Source organism: Entelurus aequoreus, linkage group LG08, assembly GCF_033978785.1.
Source record: "Entelurus aequoreus isolate RoL-2023_Sb linkage group LG08, RoL_Eaeq_v1.1, whole genome shotgun sequence".
NCBI classification, from domain to species: domain Eukaryota; kingdom Metazoa; phylum Chordata; class Actinopteri; order Syngnathiformes; family Syngnathidae; genus Entelurus; species Entelurus aequoreus.
In genome coordinates, this window is record NC_084738.1 from 36,792,064 (window position 1) to 36,816,860 (window position 24,797).

General features: G+C 40.8%; 1 protein-coding gene across 1 annotated transcript in view; it reads left to right on the forward strand.

Moving 5' to 3' along the window:
• The first annotated feature begins 3,432 nt into the window (after positions 1-3,432).
• ipmkb (inositol polyphosphate multikinase b) overlaps positions 3,433-24,797 on the forward strand; it is a 59,462-nt gene continuing 38,097 nt past the window's right edge. Inside the window, exon 1 of the mRNA XM_062056415.1 lies at positions 3,433-4,578. Coding sequence (XP_061912399.1) covers positions 4,338-4,578 — 241 coding nt within the window. The 5' untranslated portion in view covers positions 3,433-4,337. The remainder of the gene's footprint in view (positions 4,579-24,797) is intronic.

The following is a 24,797-nucleotide window of genomic DNA, read 5'->3' on the forward strand; positions in this document are numbered from 1 at the left end:
TCTTTCCAGTTTTGCGGGACATTGTGAGTTGTCCAGATGGCAGAGATGAGCTGATATAGTCAGCGAGAGAGGAGGTGACCTCCACACTTGAATACTTCAGCTGGGATGGAGTCTGAACCTGCCCTTTTTTTGTTTTTAAGGCAATTGATTGCTTTCCGAACTTCATGAAATTCAGGAACTTCATCAAGTTGAGGGACAGAGGGGAAGCTGGGGAGTTCCTCCAGGATGGTCAGGCCTGTGGGGTTGCTCTGGTGTACTACGGTGCTGAAGTGCTCTGCCCAACGTTCTAGAATGTGTTGTTGTTCTTTTATGAGGGTGGTGCCATCTGCAGATCTGACTGGTGCGATGTTTCTGCTCTGGGGCCCATAGATGTTTTTGATTGCGTCATAGAAGCCGTGCGTGTTGTTGGCGTCTGCAAGAGATTGAATTTCTTCCGCTTTATTGACCCACCAATATGCCGTAGAGCTCTTTGTGCTTCTACTTTGATAGTGGACAATTTCTTCCTGAGATCTGCTGATTGAGGGTTGACTAGAGCAACTGACTGTGCCTTGCGTTTTTCCTTTAGAAGGTTGTGAATGCCAGGTGCGTGTTCGTCAAACCAGTCTTGGTGACGTTTCTTGGTGAATCCCATTGATTCTTCAGCGGCATAGTAGATGGACGAACGCAGTGTGTTCGAGGTAGAGTTTGTGTCCTCGATGGGAGGGCTTTCTGGGATGCTGTACAGTTCGGCTGCAAGTCGGCTTCTAAGATGGTGAATGGCTGGGATGGATTTAAAGGCCCACTACTACCGACCACGCAGTCTGATAGTTTATATATCAATGATGAAATTTTAACATTGCAACACATGCCAATTCGGCCGGGTTAACTTATAAAGTGCAATTTTAAATTCCCCGATAAACTTCCGGTTGAAAACGTTTATGTATGATGACGTATGCGCGTGACGTCAATCGTTGAAACGGAAGTATTCGGCCCCATTGAATCCAATACAAAAAGCTCTGTTTTCATCTCAAAATTCCACAGTATTCTGGACATCTGTGTTAGTGAATCTTGTGCAATTTGTTTAATGAACAATGAAGACTGCAAAGAAGAAAGTTGTTGGTGGGATCGGTGTATTAGCGGCGGACTACAGCAACACAACCAGGAGGACTTTGAGATGGTTAGCAGACGCGCTAGCCGCCGACCTCACCTTGACTTCCTCCGTCTCCGGGCCGCCGACCGCATCTATGATCGGGTGAAGTCTTTCGTCGCTCCGTCGATCGCTGGAACGCAGGTGAGCACGGGTGTTGATGAGCAGATGAGGGCTGGTTAGCGTAGGTGGAGCGCTAATGTTTTTAGCATAGCTCTGTGAGGTCCCGTTGCAAAGTTAGTTTCAATGGCGTCGTTAGCAACAGCATTGTTAAGCTTCGCCAGCCTGGAAAGCATTAACCGTGTATTTACATGTCCATGGTTTAATAGTATTGTTGATTTTCTGTCTATCCTTCCAGTCAGGGGTTTATTTATTTTGTTTCTATCTGCATTTAAGCACGATGCTATCACCTTAGCTCCGTAGCTAAAGAGCTTCGCCGATGTATTGTCGTGGAGATAAAAGTCACTGTGAATGTCCATTTCGCGCTCTCGACTCTCATTTTCAAGAGGATATAGTATCCGAGGTGGTTTAAAATACAAATCCGTGATCCACAATAGAAAAAGGAGATAGTGTGGAATCCAATGAACCCTTGTACTTAAGTTACGGTCAGAGCGAAAAAAGATATGTCCTGCACTGCACGCTAGTCCTTCACTTTCAAGTTCCTCATCCACGAATCTTTCATCCTCGCTCAAATTAATGGGGTAATCGTCGCTTTCTCGGTCCGAATCTCTCTCGCTGCATTGAAAACAATAGGAAAATGTGAGCAGCCCTTCCTCCAGTGACGTCACGCTACTTCCGGTAGGGGCAAGGCTTTTTTTTATCAGCGACCAAAAGTTGCGAACTTTATCGTCGTTGTTCTATACTAAATCCTTTCAGCAAAAATATGGCAATATCGCGAAATGATCAAGTATGACACATAGAATGGATCTGCTATCTCCGTTTAAATAAAAACATTTCATTTCAGTAGGCCTTTAAGGGTACCGAAGTTGAGCTTCTTGCTGGAAGCCTGTTTGCGGTGCTGTGGACTAATTTCTAGGTTGACTTTTGATCGATCAACCTGTGGTCCATCCAGCATTCTGTGCCTCTCATAGCCCTGGTGATCTGGAACTCTCTCTGGTCAGCTCGTCTGGTGATTACATAATCTATCAGATGCTAGTGTTTGGACCTTGGATGCTGCCAGGAGGTCTTCAGTTAGTTTTTTTTTACTGAAAGATGGTGTTACTAACGAAAAGTTGGTGCTCTGGGAAGAGTGTTAGTAGACTGAGACCATTGTCATTCAGCTTGCCGATGCCATGTTTGCCAAGTACGCCTTCCCAGAGCCCGTAGTCAGATCCCACACGAGCATTGAAGTCGCCCATTAGCAGAAGTTTGTCACTAGGTGGTGTCTTCTGGATGACGTAGTCCAGTGTGCTGTAAAAGCTGTCCTTCATGTCCTTACTAACATCTAGGGTTGTTGCGTATGTGCTGATGAGAGTTGCATGTTGACCTTTCGTGAGGGGAATCCGCCAGGTCATCAGCCTTTTGCTGATGCCTGTTAGTGTTTCTGGGAGCGTTTTAAGCAGACCGGTCTTCACAGCAAAGCCTACCCCATGGAGGCGGCGAGAGTCTGAGGGGAGCCCTTTCCAGAAAAAGGTGTAACCTTCTCCAACTTCTGTTAGGTATGGGCCTGCGCAGGGAGTAGATTTGGGTGAGTGTAAGGGTGTGCAATTCTTACTCTCACCGTCTTGGCCCCAACCATCTTGTTCCAGTGGCATGAGTAATCACGACGACCTTCTGCTGATTGGAGTTGCAGGGGACTGCCAGAGATCCAGTCTGTGGGTATCCTGCCCAATGTGAATCCCTGAAACACAGATTTTTCGTTCGGGGTTTACTCCCATAGCCATTGTTGATTTAATTAAAAAATTAAAAAAATAAACCGATACTGATAATAAAAAAACCGATACAGGTCATTTCCGATATTACATTTTAAAGCATTTACCGGCCGATATTATCGGACATCGCTACTGAAAATGAAAAACCCTCCGTTTTTGTTTACTGGGGGATATTCATTTTTCTTTTCAAAACCAAAAATAAAAAATCATTTTGTTTTTCAATTTTCGTTGTATTTTTAAACGAAATTCAAATAAACCCGTCGTTTTTTTTGGTTTTGTTTTTCAATATCCCTTTTGTGAAAAGAATATTGAAATACCAAAACATACACGGACCCTAAGGGTTTGCGTCTCATGTTTAACAGTGTAATCCTGCAAGCGGATGTTGTTACAATAAAGTTTGTTGGAAAAAAAATACTGCTGCCGTAAAGAAGTAAATGTGTGTTGCGACAGTTTGGAATGGAAACGAATGTTGACATCATTGAAATGAAGTGTGACCGCGAACTCCTGCCTCTATCCCACTCACCTCTAGTGTTGTTTAACAACGGGTAAAACCGTGTTCTTAGGCTGGTCGTGAGGTACGTTTTGCGATTTTTGACGCATTTATGAATAGCTAGCATACACACATTGGTAGAGTTCGGACTAATTTGGACTGTATAGCCTACTTTTGTGGTTCAAGTACGTTTTCAGTTCAATTCTTCCAATGCTTTTGTTTTTGTTGACGGGAACTGAATACCCCCCCCCCCCCCTTAATGTGCTGCTACATCCTTGACAAACCTAAACAACAGGACCTTCTTAAACGTGGACACGGATTATTTGACCGGATTTTGGATATTATTTGAATTCATAAAGACGTGGGTCATATTTATTGTGTTACGCTGCAATCTATTGCCTCTTAAAATACTGGCAGGATAATTCACAAATCCGCCTGGTGTTTTATTCTGAAATTCCCGAGCGGAAAGCGTGCCTGGTTCTCTTATGATTGACGTTGTCAGGAAGTGGGATGTGGCCAGATTGTATGTGTGCTGCTGTTCGAGATATGAAAATCATTGAATCAGCGCGCTTCGGGACCTCTGCTTCGTCGCAGGTGACCGCGGGGATTAGGACAGTGTTGCCGAGCGTCACTCAAGTTGCCGTGGGTGGTCGAAGGCAGCAAACAGAGCCGCTTGGCTGCCTACGTCTGGACTGGGCCACTTTCCTAAAGGTCTCACCACCGCACGCCCAAACAATGTATCGCACATATACCCAAGGCGATTCTTACGTAAAAAGTATGTGAATCCATACAGTGACGTTCTTTTACTTGATGTAGGACCGAGATTAGTGGGCTGTGTTGTTTGTTACTAATGTCAGCAAGTCATCATCGCCGAATGATGATGAAATCCACGTTAGCGCTCGGCAGACTGGAGCTGACTTCCAGCACAGTCCCTGTCGGGGTCAACATCAGCCCGTGCATCTCCCCCGGACTCTCCGCCAAGGAGAAGAGCGGCCAGCGGCCAAAGGAACCACAAGGCCCCGCTCACCTGGATGGATGCGTGCCTCTGTCTCATCAGGTGGCGGGTCACAAGTATGGAGTCGATAAAGTGGGTGAGTAAATGCACCACAACTTTGTTTGGGGGAGAGACAACAGGTGGATAACATTATTTACTGAACCTAAAATATGACTTGTTTTATCTTTGTGGAAAATATTGGACACAATGTGTTGTCAAGCTTATGACATGTGATGCAAGTGTAAGCCTATTGTTCATTTTGTTAAATGTTATTTTTAATTTTTATAAATGGCTTTAATGTTAATGTCAAAGAGGGATTTCCAATCACTGCTATGTTGGAATGTGTTATTAATATTGATGTATATTGTTATTATTCATTTTTGTTTGACTACTTTTAGATTGTTTTGTGTCATGTTCGTGTGTCCTCTCAATTGCGCTGTTGATTGCTATTCTGAATGTTGCTGGGCCGGGTTTAGTTTTGGAATTGTATTATTATGGTAATATTGTGTATTTTGTTGGATTGATAAAAAATTACTAGATAATAACGGATTACATTTATATAGAGCTTTTCTAGACACTCAAAGCGCTTCACAGTGAAGTGATAACCCATCATTCATTCACACCTCCAGGTAAGCTACTTTCCTAGCCACAGCTGCCCTGGGGTAGACTGACGGAAGCGTGGCTGCCAGTTTGCGCCTACGGCCCCTCCGACAGCCACCTATCATTCATCATTCATTCACCAGTGTGAGCGGCACTGGGGGCAAAGGGGAAGTGTCCTGCCTAAGGACACAATGGCAACGGGATACGGGGAGCGAACCGGCAACCCTCAGTTTTCTGGCACGGCCGCTCTACCCACTACGCCATGCCGCACCGTGTAACTATTTGTTCGAACAACAATTCGATTCAATTCAGAATTGGCGCTTGCCGATACGATTCGGGGATGATATTTTTTTTATTTTTTAAAAAAAATACAATCCGAAATGATTCAGTTGGTTGAAATCGATTCAGTAACTTTTTAGTAAAACAAATCTGGTTACTGTGAAATAAATACTCGATAGTGGACACGCCAGGTAAAGTTTACTATCTTCCTGTTACTTCTTGTAAGGGAATTAGGTATACATAAATAATGGATACAAACAAGCAAGTAAACAACAATTATTGGCCAATGCATTCACATCTTATTTGAATAAAGTGCAACAAACACTTAAGGTTGAATTAACCAGAGAAAACATGTTCTGCTTACAATTGTAACATTCAGGCAAAAGCTACAGTAACTAACATTTTAGGAGTAGAACTAAATAAAGTTCCATGACCAGGCCATACAGTATCTGTTCTCCGCCCTGGCGACGCAGATGAAGGAAAGCGTCCAAGTTGTGCAGAAGCATGTATGGCCCCTCTGATTCCGATTCATCCCTGTTGATGGCTTTGGCCCCTCGCTTCCTAATATCCATAGCCTCCTGTGTAATCAAAGATGTAATCATTCATTTTCTACCGCTTGTCCCTTTTGGGGTCGCGGGTGGTGCTGAAGCCTTTCTCAGCTGCACTCGGGCGGAAGGCGGGGTACACCCTGGACAAGTCGCCACCTCATCACAGGGCCAACACAGATAGACAGACAACATTCACACTCACATTCACACACTAGGGCCAATTTAGTGTTGCCAATCAATCTATCCCCAGGTGCATGTCTTTGGAGGTGGGAGGAAGCCAGAGTACCCGGAGGGAACCCACACAGTCACGGGGAGAACATGCAAACTCCACACAGAAAGATCCCGAGCCCGGGATTGAACCCAGGACTACACAGGACCTTCGTATTGTGAGGCACATGCACTAACCCCTGTTCCACCGTGCTGCCCGCCTCCTTGATCCATCGCTTGTAGTATATTTGTTTCTGATTTAGTTACTTTTCTTTGGCTGCTAGTTGTTGTGTTCTTGAAGTCATTGCGTTTCCACAACCATGTCACTCCCGTTGTGTCTGTCGTGTCTTTTTTGGCTTGAAGTCGTGTTGCGGCTCTATGTTATTGTGTTGTGTCGTTTGTCTTTGTTGTGGCTTTTGCAATCGTGATGTAGCTGAAAGTTTTGTGTTGTAGTTCATGATATTGTTGTGTGGCGTTAAGCATTCATCGTAGCTAATCGCCATTTTTGTTTTGATGACGCCGCAGACAGACTTAACGTTTAACGTCCTCATTAAAAGTGCTAAACTTCATATTAAGTCTGCCACTCTTAAATCCAATGTTTTCCTTTTTTTTGTATCGATAAAATCGATCAATTCTCTTTTAAAACAATCTTGGATCGATACCTATCTTTCTAAAGGCAAACCTGCCAAGCACAGATCGATATACTTGAAATCTAGGAATATAAATCTATCTATCAATATTTTGATCAGTCGTTACACCCCTACTATTTAGCATTCACTGTGTAGATTTCTGCCAAAGCCAAACAATTTAGATTTTGGATACGTCCATCTTCATTAATACAAACTTTGCATGTTCAGCAAATTTATAGAGATTTGTGGAAATCCGCTATCTAGTTTCTTGAAAGTAATTTTTAAAAAAAACGGTAATGAAAACACTTACTACTAACGTGGTAACATATTGCCTGATTTCCGACTATTGTTTTCTCAAAACTATTATTAATCGACCTGCTAAATTACTGTTAATAACTGGTTACCCTCCGTTGTAACATGGTTCTATATTCACATTTCTGTTAAAACGTAATAACCATTTATTTATGTTTTTTGGATACTAAACATTACTTTTAGGCAATACTGATGCTTAAAAATTTCAAGATCATTGAATGCAGGATCTTTCTGTGTGGAGTTTGCAATATTCTCCCCGTGACTGCGTGGGTTCCCTCCCGGTAATCCGGCTTCCTCCCACCTCCAATAACATGCACCTGGGGATAGGTTGATTGGCAACACTAAATTGGCCCTAGTGTGTGAATGTGAGTGTGAATGTTGTCTGTCTATCTGTGTTGGCCCTGCGATGAGGTGGCGACTTGTCCAGGGTGTACCCCGCCTTCCGCCCAAATGCAGCTGAGATAGGCTCCAGCACCCCCCGCGACCCTGGACGGGACAAGCGGTAGAAAATGAATGATTACATCTTTGATTACAAATAATAATCGGACAAAAACATAGAATGGCTAAATAAATTAAATATTAAAATTATTCCCTTATTCTCTTTTATTGCATGTAAAATGTTGAGCAAATTAAATCAATGTGCAAAATACCTAAATATAAGAAAAAACTACTATTGGTTCTGATTTAATTATATAGTTTTTTTGCATTTAGAAGTCCTCCTGTGTCCAGAGACCTACTTCCAGAGTTTATAAACAATAACAAAAATAAAAAAGATTTGGTGATGATTAAAAAATATCACTGTAATATTGACCATATACTGATACAGTACTTGGTTTCTTTACTGTTAATATTTATAGTTAGCCGCTAGCAAGGACGATACATTGCATTTCGAGGATTCAGACATTTGCTTGTTGCTGTCAGATTTGTGGGATACTGCAAGTATGTGTGATCAACATTTATTGTCATTAGGGCTGTAATGATATCAAAATCTCACGGTACGATATCATCACAATATTTAAGGCCACGGTACGATATTAAGGTATATGTTAAAAAAAAACTTAAAAATGCCATAGTGTGTAAAATGAAGTGGCAGGAATGTTAAGGATCAACACGCTTGCTGTAATTGAACACTAACCGTAACATTCACTGTTTGAAGCAAATGTTGAAAAAAAAAAGAGTGTCTTCGAAGTGACAATGTAGACAAAAATGTTCACTTTCGTGTCTTTTAACATATACTTTCTGATAAGCAATGTCCTCCACAGTGGACATGTTTATATCAGTCTATAAAATGCTGTTCCGAACAAAAGTTAGTAATAATTTAACTTGTAATAATGTAAATACCTTACAAACTGATGTTTGGCTTCGCTGGGCTCAAATATATTTTCTGGGTGACAGTTTAGGATGTGGTGACTTGTCTCGGGTGCCGCGTTCCGCCCGAGTGCAGCTGGATAGGCTCCAGCCCTCCTGCGACATAAAGAGGGACAAGCGCTGGAAAATGGATCAATGTAATGAGGATTCATCAAAAAGTTTTTCAGTTTACTCGTATTTGACATAATTTGATATACATTTTTTTTGGGTGATTTCCAGCCGAATGCTGCAACGTGACCGGCTGGCTGTGTTATTTTCAGACCCTGCCAACGCTAAAGCGGCATAAAAAAAAAACTCCACACCATACGATCACGCGTCACGGCATTATTGTGAAGACTTTGAAACCAAAATACCGCGGTATCTACAAAACCGTTTCACGATATGACAATGTTATAAAAGCTCTGTCAGCCAAATTTATAAAATGTACATTGTCTATCATCTATTTTGCATAACTTTACACTGGACTATTTATTTTGATCTGCACTATCTTTGTACCTTGTCTCATACCCCATTTTGAAAATGTTAGCTTAATTAATTAGTTTTTTTTAATGATGACAACAGTTGAACATGGAAATAATTATCTATATTTCTTTTATTCCTTAAGAGTAAGTGTATTAAAGTGAAATATAGAGCTATGTGGCCTTTGTCTAAAAGTGCTGGACAAAATAACTGTTTAACTGATTTCTATATTTCAGAAACTTGTCAGGACGTGACTTGTGGTGCAACTGTACATCTATACATTTTCAAATTTTTCAGTACGTTACAGAGTGGTACTGATTATATGACACGGCACACATTAAAAGTAACAGACAGGAAGTGTGCATTCGGTGCCACAATGCAATGCACACGCCTGGGGAGTGTGTCTAAAACTGGACAAAAGGCGAGGCGTTCTGCGTGTTAAATGAGATCCAGGTAGACGAAAATGGAGCCTTTGACGAGCAGTAGTCATGACTAGTGATTAGGGATGGGATCGAGTACTGGTTCTAGTTCAGAACCGGTTCCAAGTGCATAATTTCTTTGGAATCGCTTGCCATTTTGTCAAACAATTCTCTTAACGGTTCTTCCGGGTGGGTATGTGCAGTGATGTCGGATCGCAAAATGCCGGTACCAGCTCAGGCGGAACAAACGCTAACATTTTGCAAGAAATTTATTGCGTTACTTGTCATACTTATAAGGCTACTATTTCATCAAGTGGATGACATGCGGGCAATATGCTGAAACATTTGAACACAGCATGCAACAATTATTAATGAAAGTTGCGTTTTTGAAACGGTCTGATCTCATCCCAGCAGCAGTAACGCTAGCACATCTTCTGAATGCAACAGGTACGAACACCATCTATCATGTAAGTGCTATTATTTGTTAAACTGGATGGATGGACTAGAAACACATTCTGACTGGCTCCAAGGTGGGCAGTACTCGCCCCAGTTCACGTCTGCCGTTAGACTAATGTCGCCGAGCAGCGACCAAAAGCTTGCACCCATTTACTGCAGTAGATACTCCTAATTTTCCGTAAGTGAATGTTCAATTGTAGTCAGAGAAAAGTTGCATGTTTTCCTCTCACCAGATTTTCTCTCAGTCATTATATTATACAGGTGAAACTCAAAAAATTTAAACATCGTGTACAAGTCCATTCATGTCAACAGATTAACGTCCAATGTGAAACTAATATGTGATATTAACTCATTACGTGCAAAGTGAGATATGTCAAGCCTATATTATTATTTTGATGATGTTGGCTTACACTTTTTGAAACCCCAAATTTTCTGAGATTTTCAATTCAAAGTTTCATAAACTTTTAAGCCATAACCATGAAAATTATAACAAATAAAGGCTTGACATATTTTACTTTGCATGTAACATGTTAATATCAAATGTTACATTCTTGTGTAATTTCCACATGATTTATTTTCTTAAATTCCACAAAAGAATATGTATTTATAGAATTTTTTTTAAGTACCTATTTTTCTTCTATGCTACATATGTGACCTCACTGTAGGCTTCCACTTTTCCACCTTTTCCTAATCCGCCTTTTTTTCTCTGTTTTTCCAAATAAGAATCGATAAGAGAACTGTTAAGGAATCGAATCGTTAAGCAGAATCGAAAGTGGAATCTTAACCGGAAGAATCTTATAAATTCCCATCCCTACTAGTAATAGTGCCAAAGTAATGCTGCTTCAATCATTAAAGTCTTCTGTTTGGTAACACTTCATCTTTTGTGAAATCTATGAAAGGACAAAGACAAGTGGATAAGACGAAAGCAGTGTGTCAGCATTGTTCATGAGAGATTGGGAATGGTGATACAACCGTATAGAATTATTGCTAAATCAATGATGTAGTGCTACACTCTAGATTACCTACAAATATATGATTCACACTGTTGCACTTGTTTGCATCTTTGCAAATTCCTAAAAAGAAACACTTTAGGGTTGTAAAAAGTCCTTAAGCAGGAATTGTTGTCCATGTCTAATGTTTAAGAACTGGCAGCATATAGTACATTTGAAAAATAGTTTAGAATTATTAATTTGGTTCAGCAAGCACTCATCATGTCAAGAAAAATGGTAACATTATCTATTAACTGTCAAACTGAAATGGTACCGTTCAAGTTGTATAGTATTATAGTGGTGTTTTACCCACTGACAAACAAAAATGTAATGACTAAAGTTGTGTTCCAATTAATTAATAGCCTTACTAAACATAAAGCAGATCAATTAATAAGTCAATCTCAAATGAAACCTCTCTCCGTGATAGCGATTGATGATGGATGTCTCTGTCTGATAAAATAAAGAATCATTTTGTTAACAATGTACTGTACCGACAGTAAGGCAGTATAATCTTATCTTATTTTTTTCCCTGCACCTAGACCCAAATAATCATTAACTCTGGTCACATACAGTACATTGTGTTAGGTGCACAATATCGAGACTCTGGAGTGTTATTGTGTTATGGAGGCTGTACTTTGTTGAACAAATAGTGGAATCCTGTTCAGCCTGTATTGCGTCGTGCTTGCCCCTCCCCATTGCAAGGTTTGCTAGGCCTCAATGCCAGTTGAACTCTATAGATAATATATACTAAAATATGTACTAAAACAGCAACTAAAGTTGTCTTTAGCATGGTACCACTAAAATTTCAACTGATCATTGTTTCGATAAACACTTTTAACTTGAGACATTTTTAAAATGCAGTGCATTCCAAAAAGGCATCTTTGGGAAATTAGAAGACAAACTATTACAAATTAAATCCGTTCCCACTCACTTCTTTGGGAAATACAGAGAGGTCAGAGCTGAGCTATGTTATTATATTTCATCCATCAATCCATCTTCTTCCGCTTATCTGAGGGTCGGGTTGCTGGGGCAGCATCCTAAGCAGTGAAGCCCACACTTCCCTCTCCCCAGCTACTTCGTCCAGCTCCTCCCGGGGGATCCCGAGATTAGTCTCCCCAACGTGTCCTGGATCTTCCCTGTGGCCTCCTACCGGTCGGACATGCCCTAAACACTTCCCCAGGGAGGCATCCGGAGGGCATCCTGACTAGATGCCCGAACCACCTCATCAGCGGCTTTACTTTGAGCTCCTCCCGAATGACGGAGCTTCTCACCCTATCTCTGAGAGAGAGCCCCGCCACCCGACAGAGGAATCTAATTTCAGCCGCTTGTACCTGTGATCTTGCCTTTTTGGTCATAACCCAAAGCTCATGACTATAGGTGAGGATCGGAATGTAGATCGACCGGTAAATTGAGAGCTTTTCCTTCCAGCTCAGCTCCTTTTTCACCACAACGGATCTATACAAGGTCCACATTACTGCAGACGCCGCACAGATTCGCCTATCGATCTCACGATCCACTCTTCCCTCACTCGTGAACAAGACTTCGAGGTACTTGAACTCTTCCACTTGGGACAGAAATCTCCTACCCAACCCGGAGATGGCACTCCGCCCTTTTCCGGGTAAGAACCATGGACTCAGACTTGGAGGTGCTGATTCTCATCCCAGTCGCTTCACGCTCGGCTGTGAACCGATCCAGTGAGAGCTGAAGATCCTGGCCGGATGAAGCCATCAGAACCACATCATCTGCAAAAAGCAGAGATCTAATCCTACCGCCACCAAACCAGATCCCCTCAACTCCCCAACTGTGCCTAGAAATTCTGTCCATACAAGTTATGAATATAGAATTGGTGACAACAGGCAGCCCTGGCTGAGTCCAACCCTCACTGGAAATGGATTCGACTTACTGCCGACTTACTTACCTAATATGTTAATTACATTTAAATGTCACAAAATTAATTAAGCCCCCCAAATTAGAAAATATTTATATTAAGGCAAATCATTGTTTGATTCCCTTGAGATTGAACTACCCCTGTACAAAACAATAACAATCCATTTTTGGTAGCTTTATTTATAAGAAGACCCTCTTGAATGCAGAAAAAAGTATTGGTATGATTTGGTTTGGTTTATTTTCAGACATCCTTAACAATTAAAGGGGGACTGCCGTTTTTTGGGAATTTTGCTTATCGTTCACAACCATTATGAAAGACATGATGACAGATGTCTTTTTTTTATGCATTCTAACTTGTAAATAAACGTCTGCTTACAGTGGAATCAATGGGAGGTCCTGTATTTCGCCCATAACACCCAATTAATTACAATTCAAAAACCTCCAACATACTTAATTTACATTTTGTGACTTGAATATTAATCAAATACTAGTGATATTGTTATAAGCGGTAACGCAGACAAACGATTTATAGCGGCGCCGTGATCACAAGCCTGTGTACAATTTCAACATGATCAACTGGCAAGATGTTTTCTCACTTATTGTAGATCATAAATCATACATCTCACCTGGACAGAAAAAGTCTGAGTATGTATTCCGACAAGTTGGTACTCTTCGGCAGCCATTTAGGACCCAGAAATGGCAAGAACAACACAAAAAGACGTTTGATCTCCCCCCACCCCGTTTCTTCACGAGGGTTATGAGTCATTCTTCAAATAAATGGGAATATATAAACATCATAGCAGTCGGCATCCTAATGACAGCAGACATTGTACAGTAAGTGATGTTTTTTTTATTATGTTTGTTGGCTCTCATGAAGTCAGCAGTGAGTAATAATCAGTGATGAAGATTTTTTTTAAAAAGCAAACGTTGTGATGCGTTTTTTAAATCAATGCCCCGCTCCATCGTGAGCGGACTTTTGAACGCATTTATTTAATATTGCAAAAAAGTAAACTAACATCCATTGTCATGTTTCTCATAATGATTGCACTTTTTCTGGAATTTTGCCTATCGTTCACAGTTCCCCTTCAAGGAACAGCACAGGTTACATGTTTACAATTCAACATGCCTGAAAAGAAGTAGGAAGAAGCAGAGCTAATTTAATACTACCCCTTCTCGATGTCTATTACTGATCATTTATTCACGATTATAATATTCTATTTGCTTACATGTTTTCATGAATATATGCATATAATGTAATCAGATAAAACATTTAAATACATTTAATATCTAAATTACTACACTAACTTCACTTCAGAACTGTATAAACCAGGGGTCCCCAAACTTTTTGACTTGGGGGCCGCGTTGGGTTAAAACAATTTGGCTGGGTGCCGGGCTGTATGTATATATAAATATACACTATATTGCCAAAAGTATTTGGCCACCCATCCAAATGATGAGAATCAGGTGTCCTAATCACTTGGCCCGGTGTATAAAATCAAGCACTTAGACATGGAGACTGTTTCTACAAACATTTGTGAAAGAATGGGCCGCTCTCAGTGATTTCCAGCGTGGAACTGTCATAGGATGCCACCTGTGCAACAAATTCAGTCCTGAAATTTCCTCACTCCTAAATATTCCAAAGTCAACTTTATTATAAGAAAATGGAAGAGTTTGGGAACAACAGCAAGTCAGCCACCAAGTGGTAGGCCACGTAAACTGACAGAGACGGGTCAGCGGATGCTGAAGCGCATAGTGCAAAGACTTTCTGCACAGTCAGTTGCTACAGAGCTCCAAACTTCATGTGACCTTCCAATTAGCCCACGTACAGTACGCAGAGAGCTTCATGGAATGGGTTTCCATGGCTGAGCAGCTGCATCTAAGCCATACATCACCAAGTCCAATGCAAAGCGTGGGATGCAGTGGTGTAAAGCACGTCTCCACTGGACTCCAGAGCAGTGAAGACGCGTTCTCTGGACTGATGGATCACGCTTTTCCATCTGGCAATCTGATGGACCAGTCTGGGTTTGGAGGTTGCCAGGAGAACGCTACATTTCGAACTGCATTGTGCCGATTGTGAAATTTTGTGGAGGAGGAATTATGATGTGGGGTTGGTTTTTCAGGAATTAGGCTTAGCCCCTTAGTTCCAGTGAAATGAACTTTGAATGCTCCAGGATACCAAAACTTTTTGGACAATTCCATGGAATGGCACTTCAAGTTCATATGTGAGTAAAGGCTGGCAATATAGTGTGTATATATATATATATATATATATATATATATATATATATATATATATATATATATATATATATATATATATATATATATATATATATATATATATTCCTCGCGCACTAATTGACTGAAAGAGCGCGCACTTGCTGCGTGCTCGCCGGGCACTGCGGCGCGAGCGCAATGATGTTATGTGTTTGATGGAAAAATGCATTTTTAGACAAATGCTGATATGCCTGAGCGGCTAGGAGACACCGAGAGTAACAAGCGGTTGAAAATGGATTAGAAAGGACAGATTTAAAAAAAAAAAAAACGTTTTGTTTTTTTTTAACTTGGGAATTCCCGCGGGCTGGATTTTGGACACTGGCGGGCCGCAACCGGACAGTTTGGGGACCCCTGGTATAAACTGTATAAAGGCGGTTACAGTAACTTGTCATTACAATTTTAAGGAAAAAAAACTTTTTGTTTCTTAATATTTATTTCAACTCATTGTGCTTAACTGTGAGTGCGCGTGTGTGCATGTAATTAGGGCCCTAACCAGGATTTGATAAATACAGAGGTCAAAAATTGGTTCTCCAAGAGAAGCCTTGAAAGGCTGAAGTCATGGGTATCCCAGCACCATGTAAATAAAAGCTTTTGAGGTTATATTATGTAACATCTTTGACAGTCAACATGATTTTGTAACAGTCCACTTTTTTATTACTATGCTAAAGTTTAGTGTGTTAAACAATTTTAACATCATTAAAACATAAGTTTAAAGGTCTACTGAAATGAATTTTTTTTATTTAAACGGGGATAGCAGATCCATTCTATGTGTCATACTTGATCATTTCGCGATATTGCCATATTTTTGCTGAAAGGATTTAGTATAGAACGACGACGATAAAGTTCGCAACTTTTGGTCGCTGATAAAAAAAAGCCTTGCCTATACCGGAAGTAGCGTGGCGTCACAGGAGGAAGGATTCCTCACAATTCCCCGTTGTTTACAATGGAGCGAGAGAGATTCGGACCGAGAAAGCGACGATTACCCCATTAATTAGAGCGAGGATGAAAGATTCGTGGATGAGGAACGTTAGAGTGAAGGACTAGAGAGGCAGTGCAGGGTGTATCTTTTTTCGCTCTGACCGTAACTTAGGTATAAGGTCTCATTGGATTCCACACACTCTCCTTTTTCTATTGTGGATCACGGATTTGTATTTTAAACCACCTCGGATACTATATCCTCTTGAAAATGAGAGTCGAGAACGCGAAATGGACATTCACAGTGACTTTTATCTCCACGACAATACATCGTTGACGCACTTTAGCTACGGAGCTAACGTGATAGCATCGGGCTCAAATGCAGATAGAAACAAAATTTAAAAAAACCCTGACTGGAAGGATAGACAGAAGATCAACAATACTATTAAACCATGAACATGTAAATACACGGTTAATAATTTCCAGCTTGGCGAAGCTTAACAATTGAAGCTAACTAACTTAGCTACGGAGCTAACGTGATAGCATCAGGCTCAAATGCAGATAGAAACAACATTTAAAAAAAACCTGACTGGAAGGATAGACAGAAGATCAACAATACTATTAAACCATGAACATGTAAATACACGGTTAATAATTTCCAGCTCGGCGAAGCTTAACAATTGAAGCTAACTACGGAGCGGCGGTGGCGGGCGTTGTAGCTTTCGACGACACCCCGGCCGCCATCAGAGTCGGCAAGAAACATATATTTCCCCAAAGTTACGTACGTGACATGCACATAGCGACACGCACGTACGGGCAAGCGATCAAATGTTTGGAAGCCAAAGCTGTACTCACGGTAGTGCGTCTTGTATCCAGCTCAAACACAACACAACCTCCTGATTGTGTTGCTGTAGTCCGCTGCTAATACACCGATCGCACCTACAACTTTCTTATTTGCAGTCTCCATTGTCCATTAAACAAATAGCAAAAGATTCACCAACACAGATGTCCAGAATACTGTGGAATTGTTCGATGAAAACAGAGCAGTTTGTATGGTGACACATTGGGTACGAATACTTCCGTTGCTGTCGTGACGTCACGCGCATACGTCATCATACATAGACATTTCCAACCGGAAGTTTAGCAGGAAATTTAAAATTGCACTTTATAAGTTAACCCGGCCGTATTGGCATGTGTTGCAATGTTAAGATTTCATCATTGATATATAAACTATCAGACTGCGTGGTCGGTAGTAGTGGGTTTCAGTAGGCTTTTAAAATTCATACCAAAATGTGTACCACGACCGGGATTCGAAGCCAAGACATTCTGCTTTGCACTTCAAGTACTAATGACGTCCGCCAAGGACCCACCGGAAGTGAAGGCAGAACATTTGGCTTCCTTCTCTTATCAGTGACAGAGCATGATGCGACCAGGAATACATTTGGGGTAAGATTTCATATGAATCGCCTTGTCATTCAATAATTTAAATTTTAATGTGCTTCTTCACGCAAAACAGGCCCCCCACTGACCGCGAAACCCTACTCAAAGCGCGTGTTCGGCATTTATGGCGGGGCGGCACCTGACTGACACGACAATGTTATTTTACCTACAGCGTTTCACATAAGTTTCGTTCATGTGAAACCAACATTCGTGACGTCAGTATACTTTAATGTGCATTTCGGATCGGATAATGTTTAAAGTATGTCTTTGGAGGTGGGAGGAAGCCGGAGTATCCAGATGGAACCCACGCAGTCACGGGGAGAACACAGAAACTCTACACAGAAATACCCCGAGCCCGGGGATCGAACCCAGGTCCTTGACAACACTAAATTGGCCCTAGTGAGTGAACGTTGTCTATCTGTGTTGGCCCTGTGATGAGGTGGCGACTTGTCCAGGGTGTACCCCGCCTTACGCCTGAGTGCAGCTGGGATAGGCTCCAGCACCCCCGCGACCCCGAGAGGTACAAGCGGTAGAAAATGGATGGATGGATGGAGAATGTTTAAAGTAAAAGTGGACTTCTTTGCGTTACGTCGTTGTTGTAACGGGCTGTACGTGACCAAAGATTGTATATTGAGAGAGGATGATCTACAGCATGATGTTATACAGCACACACTACACAAAGTACATTTACAGTCAGTCATATCATCTTCTTTTTGTCACTTATAAAAAGACAGAGGACTTGACTTTGGTGTCCTCAATGGTAGTTACGGCCATGCGTGTGATCATAAACAGATGCTTTCACACGGGAACGGCGACCACAGTGATTTGAGTCTGCATGTAAATGTAATACCACATTGAAGAGGGAACTTTGCCAAAAATGTAAAAATACAGTACAACAGGGGAACTCACTAATACTCGGTCCAGTGAATCGGCGCGAGCCCAACACGCAGAGAGAGACACAAAAATACACACTCACTCTGACACAAATACACACACAACAACCCATTTTTTCGCCGCACAGCACCACTCACATTGTAACGTAACAACAATCATCCATCCATTTTGTACAAAAATAAAATAAATAGGATTTACAATATTATCAGGAAATAATCAGAAACACTTTAGTTTGTTAAAACATGAATTAAAACAAGCTTTAGCTAACAGACTAAACAACAGCACATTGACACCCCCATCATTACAATTCAAAGTATAAATTATAAAATATTGGATATTAATGTGAACCACTCCTACCTTGTTTACTTCCCTGACAACCTCCTTAAAGTTTTATATTTAGTCAAAAATATTAAGCAGCTAAAATGCATCAAACATGTCAAAGTGTGAAGAGAGTTGTGCTTTTTACCCATCATGCTTTGTCGTGGATTTTTAATTGTTTGACATTTTTTATAATAAGTTGTACAAAACCCAAAACCAATGAAGTTGGCACGTTGTGTAAATCATAAATAAAAACAGAATACAATTTCCAAATTATATTCAATTGAATAGACTGCAAAGCCAAGATATTTAATGTTCGAGCTGAGAAACAATTTTTTTTGCAAATAATCATTGACTTAGAATTAATGGCAGCAACACGTTGCAAAAAAGTTGGCACAGGGGCATTTTTACCACTGTGTTACATGGCTTTCATTTTAACAACACTCAGTAAACGTTTGGGAACTGAGGAGACCAATTATTGAAGATTTTCAGGTGGAATTATTTCCCATTCTTGTTTGATGTACAGTCCGGGGTCTCCGTTGTCGTATTTTACGCTTCATAATGCAGCACACATTTTCAATGGGAGACAGGTCTGGACTACAGGCAGGCCAGTCTAGTACCCACACTCTTTTACTACGAAGCCACGCTGTTGTAACACGTGCAGAATGTGGCTTGGCATTGTCTTGCTGAAATAAGCAGGGGCACCTTTGAAAAAAACGTTGCTTGGATGGCAACATATGTTGCTCCAAAACCTGTATGTACCTTTCAGCATTAACGGTGCCTTTACAGATGTGTCAGTTACCCATGCCTTGGGCACTAATACACCCCCATACCATCACAGATGCTGGCTTTTGAACTTTGCGCCTATAACAGTCCGAATGGTTAATTTCCTCTTTGGTCCGGAGGACACGACGTCCACAGTTTCCAAAACAATTTGAAATGTGGACTCCTCAGACCACAGAACACTTTTCCACTTTGCATCAGTCCATCTTAGATGAGCACAGGCCCAGCGGAGCCGGCCGCGTTTCTGGGTGTTGTTGATAAATGGCTTTCGCTTTGCATAGTAGAGTTTTAACTTGTACTTACAGATGTAGCGACGGACGGTGAAATCCCTAAATTCCTTGCAATAGCTCGTTGAGAAATGTTGTTCTTAAGCTGTTCGACAATTTGCTCACGCATTTGTTCACAAAGTGGTGACCCTCGCCCCATCCTTGTTTGTGAATGACTGAGCATTTCATGGAAACTGCTTTTATACCCAATTAAGGCACCTACCTGTTCCCAATTAGCCTGTTCACCTGTGGGATGTTCAAAATAAGTGTTTGATGAGCATTCCTCAACTTTCTTAGTCTTTTATGCCACTTGTGCCAGCTTTTTTGAAACATGTTGCAGGCATCAAATTCCAAATGAGCTAATATTTGCAAAAAATAACAAAGTTTACCAGTTCGAATGTTAAGTATATTTTCTTTGCAGCGTATTCAATTGATTATAGGTTGAATAGGATTTGCAAATCATTGTATTCTGTTTTTATTTACGATTTACACAACGTACCTACTTCACTGGTTTTGTATGTTCTGTACCACAAGTATAAGCTTTGTGTTGGATTTTTGATTATTTGGACAATAGGTGGGAAATTATTTGTGAATTGGTACCCTTGGCACTTTGAGATTTGTTATTCAGATGTTAAGTGCAATACAAATAAAATATTTTATTTTTATATGTTAATTTTATTTTTTTTAGGGACGGCGCGGCGAAGTTGGTAGAGTGGCCATGCCAGCAATCGGAGGGTTGCTGGTTACTGGGGTTCAATCCCCACCTTCTACCATCGTAGTCACGTCCGTTGTGTCCTTGGGCAAGACACTTCACCCTTGCTCCTGATGGCAGCTGGTTAGCGCCTTGCATGGCAGCTCCCGCCATCAGTGTGTGAATGTGTGTGTGAATGGGTGAATGTGGAAATACTGTCAAAGTGCTTTGAGTACCTTGAAGGTAGAAAAGCGCTATACAAGTATAACCCATTTATCATTATTATTTATGCACTTTGTGAATGGTGTAATGATCACGATCAAGGACTTAACAATATTAAAAACGTTTGCCTTTGACCTTTTCCTTGGACATCTTCAGTCCTATTATTTTTATTCTGACGTAACGTCAGCACTTTCAAAATGCCTATCTGAACCCAATTTCCAACATACCCAGAATGCAAATATATCTGTGCTGCATCTTCCAACACAGCCTCCAGAGTGACTGTATGTAGCTCTAATTTTTGGAGAAATCTGAGCACTTTTTTCCCCAACTGAAACATCTGGAGATGGTTGGTTGTCCTACCGGTTTGCTTGACACCGCACTTTACAATGACTTTGGTATTGGTATTACTGCCTCATGAATTTTGCAAATATTGCAGAGTGTCACAAGGAAAATCTGTATTAGTTGTCCCACTAGTTTTGTCCTAGGTCCATGCCTTGTGTACTGCATAATGCACTACGTCGATAATCTGGTATCTTTGGTGTAAAATGGGCTTTTAATAACGTTTTCATGCATGTTCCCCTTACAGATAGAATATGATGCGTCGTGATCTGTTTTACAGGCTGCACCGAAAGATGTAACTAACTTATAATACATTATGGATATGTATTATTTGTAACACTGGACCTTAAGGATTCAACTTTGGACAAAGGTTCAATAAAATTTGAATAGAAGGGTGTAGGAATCACAAAACCCTTTAATTGATCTGTAGACATCACATCACCATGTGTACAGTCAGGATGTTTGTTTCACATCGTCAGATGACTATGAGCCACTATCCGTCATTGAGTTTTATTTTTAGGCGACATCCGATTTGACTGATACAATTACTTCTCCATTTTGGAGCTAAAGACTGGACTATGGATGACCCTTTTGCAGAAATTATGTTTTTATGTTGAATAGGAATTTCATTCATTTTACCAATACTTACGATGACCACATACTGGGAAATTAAAGAATGTGTGGGGCCACTTTAATAAAATTTGTACATTAAAGATCCATCCATCTATCCATTTCTACCGCTTATTCCCTTCGGGGTCGTGGGGGGCGCTGGAGCCTATCTCAGCTACAATCGGGCGGAAGGCGGGGTACACCCTGGACAAGTCGCCACCTCATCGCCCTACATTAAAGATGATAAATGATAAATGGGTTATACTTGTATAGCGCTTTTCTACCTACAAGGTACTCAAAGCGCTTTGACAGTATTTCCACATTCACCCATTCACACACTGATGGCGGGAGCTGCCATGCAAGGCGCTAACCAGCAGCCATCAGGGGCAAGGGTGAAGTGTCTTGCCCAAGGACACAACGGACGTGACTAGGATGGTAGAAGGTGGGGATTGAACCCCAGTAACCAGCAACCCTCCGATTGCTGGCACGGCCACTCTACCAACTTCGCCACGCCGATGATAAAACAAATTCAATTTATCAGTTTATGCTAAGCTATTTGAAACCACGGTACTGTGCTCTCTCGTGTTACGTTTTTCTTTTTTACTTGCATTGAGCAAAGAGAGCACACTCCCAAGTCGACTTGTTTCTTTTGTGTTAAACATACTTGGCCAATAAAACTGATTCTGAAAAACATTATCTTAGCATTTTGTGTTGTAGGTGTCAAAACAAATAGCTGTTAGTGTTATATATAGTATACCTAATTTATTATGTATTTAATTTTCAGAACATGTCGAGGGCCAATAAAAAAAACAACACTTTGGACACCTGCTTAGGAGAAAAATTCTACTTCTACATGTGCATATCTTGATACTCTTGGTAATGTAGTGAACCCTCTGAAGTTGAACACACTGCATTCAATGATGCTGGGCAACCTCAAATTTGAGTCCATTCTGGAGTGCAGATGTCACCAAGATTGTGGACTGAATTTGGTACTTTTATAGGTACCGACAAAAACCCGTACTAAAATCAAGGGGACCACAAAAAATGTCGTCATTGATTTTATTTGAACAAAATCTTATGATACATTAAACATATGTTTCTTCCATCCATCCATCCATTTTCTACCGCTTGTCCCGTTCAGTGTGGCGGGGGTGCTGCAGCCTATCTCAGCTGCATTCGGGCGTTTCTTATTTCACTTAAAGAACAATTTTAAAACATTTAAATACAATGGCATTAAAATAACATAATGAATATACTGGACAACTTAATTTTTAGTAGTAAGTAAGCAAATAGGTTACAAAGGCTCCTAATTTGGCTGCTGACATAAGCAGTAACATATTGTCTAATTTCTCATTGTATTATTTCGTCAAATTATGACGGACAAGTGATCGAACATGAAATAAGTATTAATCTACTTGTTCATTTATTGTTAATATATGGTTACTATCTGTTTTAAAGGCCTACTGAAACCCACTACTACCGACCACGCAGTCTGATAGTTTATATATCAATGATGAAATCTTAACATTGCAACACATGCCAATACGGCCGGGTTAACTTATAAAGTGCAATTTTAAATTTCCCGCTAAACTTCCGGTTGAAAAACTCCTTTGGATATGACGTATGCGCGTGACATAGAGGCCAATACAAAAAGCTCTGTTTTCATTTCATAATTCCACAGTATTCTGGACATCTGTGTTGGTGAATCTTTTGCAATTTGTTTAATGAACAATGGAGATTGCAAAGAAGAAAGTTGTTGGTGGGATCGGTGTATTAGCGGCTGGCTGTAGCAACACAACAAGAGGACTTACTTGGATAGCAGACGCTCTGGCCGATGCTAGCCACCAGCTTTGCCAGGCTGAGAATTATTAACCGTGTAGTTACATGTACATGGTTTAATAGTATTGTTGATCTTCTGTCTATCCTTCTAGTCAGGGATTTATTTATTTTGTTTCTATCTGCATTTGCGCCAGATGCTATCACGTTAGCTCAGTAGCTAAAGAGCTTCGTCGATGTATTGTCGTGGAGATAAAAGTCACTGTGAATGTCCATTTCGCGTTCCCGACTCTCATCTTCAAGAGGATATAGTATCCGAGGTGGTTTAAAATACAAATCCGTGATCCACAATAGAAAAAGGAGAGAGTGTGGAATCCAATGAGCCAGCTTGTACCTAAGTTACGGTCAGAGCGAAAAAAGATATGTCTTTCACTGCATTCTAGTCTGTCACTCTAACGTTCCTCATCCACGAATCTTTCATCCTCGCTCAAATTAATGGGGTAATCGTCGCTTTCTCGGTCCGAATCACTCTAGCTGCATTGAAAACAATAGGAAAATATGAGGAGGTGAACAACTGACTACGTCACGCTACTTCCGGTAGGGGCAAGGCTTATTTTATCAGAGACCAAAAGTTGCGAACTTTATCGTCGTTGTTCTATACTAAATCCTTTCAGCAAAAATATGGCAATATCGCGAAATGATCAAGTATGACACATAGAATGGATCTGCTATCCCGTTTAAATAAAAAAAATTCATTTCAGTAGGCCTTTAACATGTTATTGTCTGGTTACTTTCTATTTTACACATTTGTTAAAATGTAATAAACACTTCTGTTGTTTGGATACTTAGTTTTGGGTGGTAATATAAATTTAGGTATTATCCAATACCAAGTAGTTACAGGGTCATACATTGGTCATAATTAAAGAAAATAAACTAAAATTAATAGCCACACAAGATACTTTATTGGCAAAGGAAACATTAAATATTGTTCTGGCTTCATAAGAGCCATATTATTTTTATTTATGGGTTTAAATATGCTCATCTTCTTCCTTTTCAATTTGTAAATGTTTTATGTTTTTTTAATAAATCAATCAATCAATCAATGTTTATTTATATAGCCCTAAATCACAAGTGTCTCAAAGGGCTGTACAAGCCACAACGACATCCTCGGTACAGAGCCCACATACGGGCAAGGAAAACTCACCCCAGTGGGACGTCAATGTGAATGACTATGAGAAACCTTGGACAGGACCGCATATGTGGGTAACCCCCCCCCCCCCCCCCCCCCCCTCTAGGGGAGACCGAAAGCAATGGATGTCGAGTGGGTCTGACATAATATTGTGAAAGTCCAACACATCAGCGAAAGTCCAGTCCATAGTGGGGCCAGCAGGAACCATCCCGAGCGGAGACGGGTCAGCAGCGTAGAGATGTCCCCATCCGATGCACAGGCTAGCGGTCCACCCCGGGTTGGGAGCAGAGTAGAGAAGAAAAGAAAAGAAACGGCAGATCAACTGGTCTAAAAAGGGAGTCTATTTAAAGGCTAGAGTATACAAATGAGTTTTAAGATGAGACTTAAATGCTTCTACTGAGGTAGCATCTCTAACTTTTACCGGGAGGGCATTCCATAGTATTG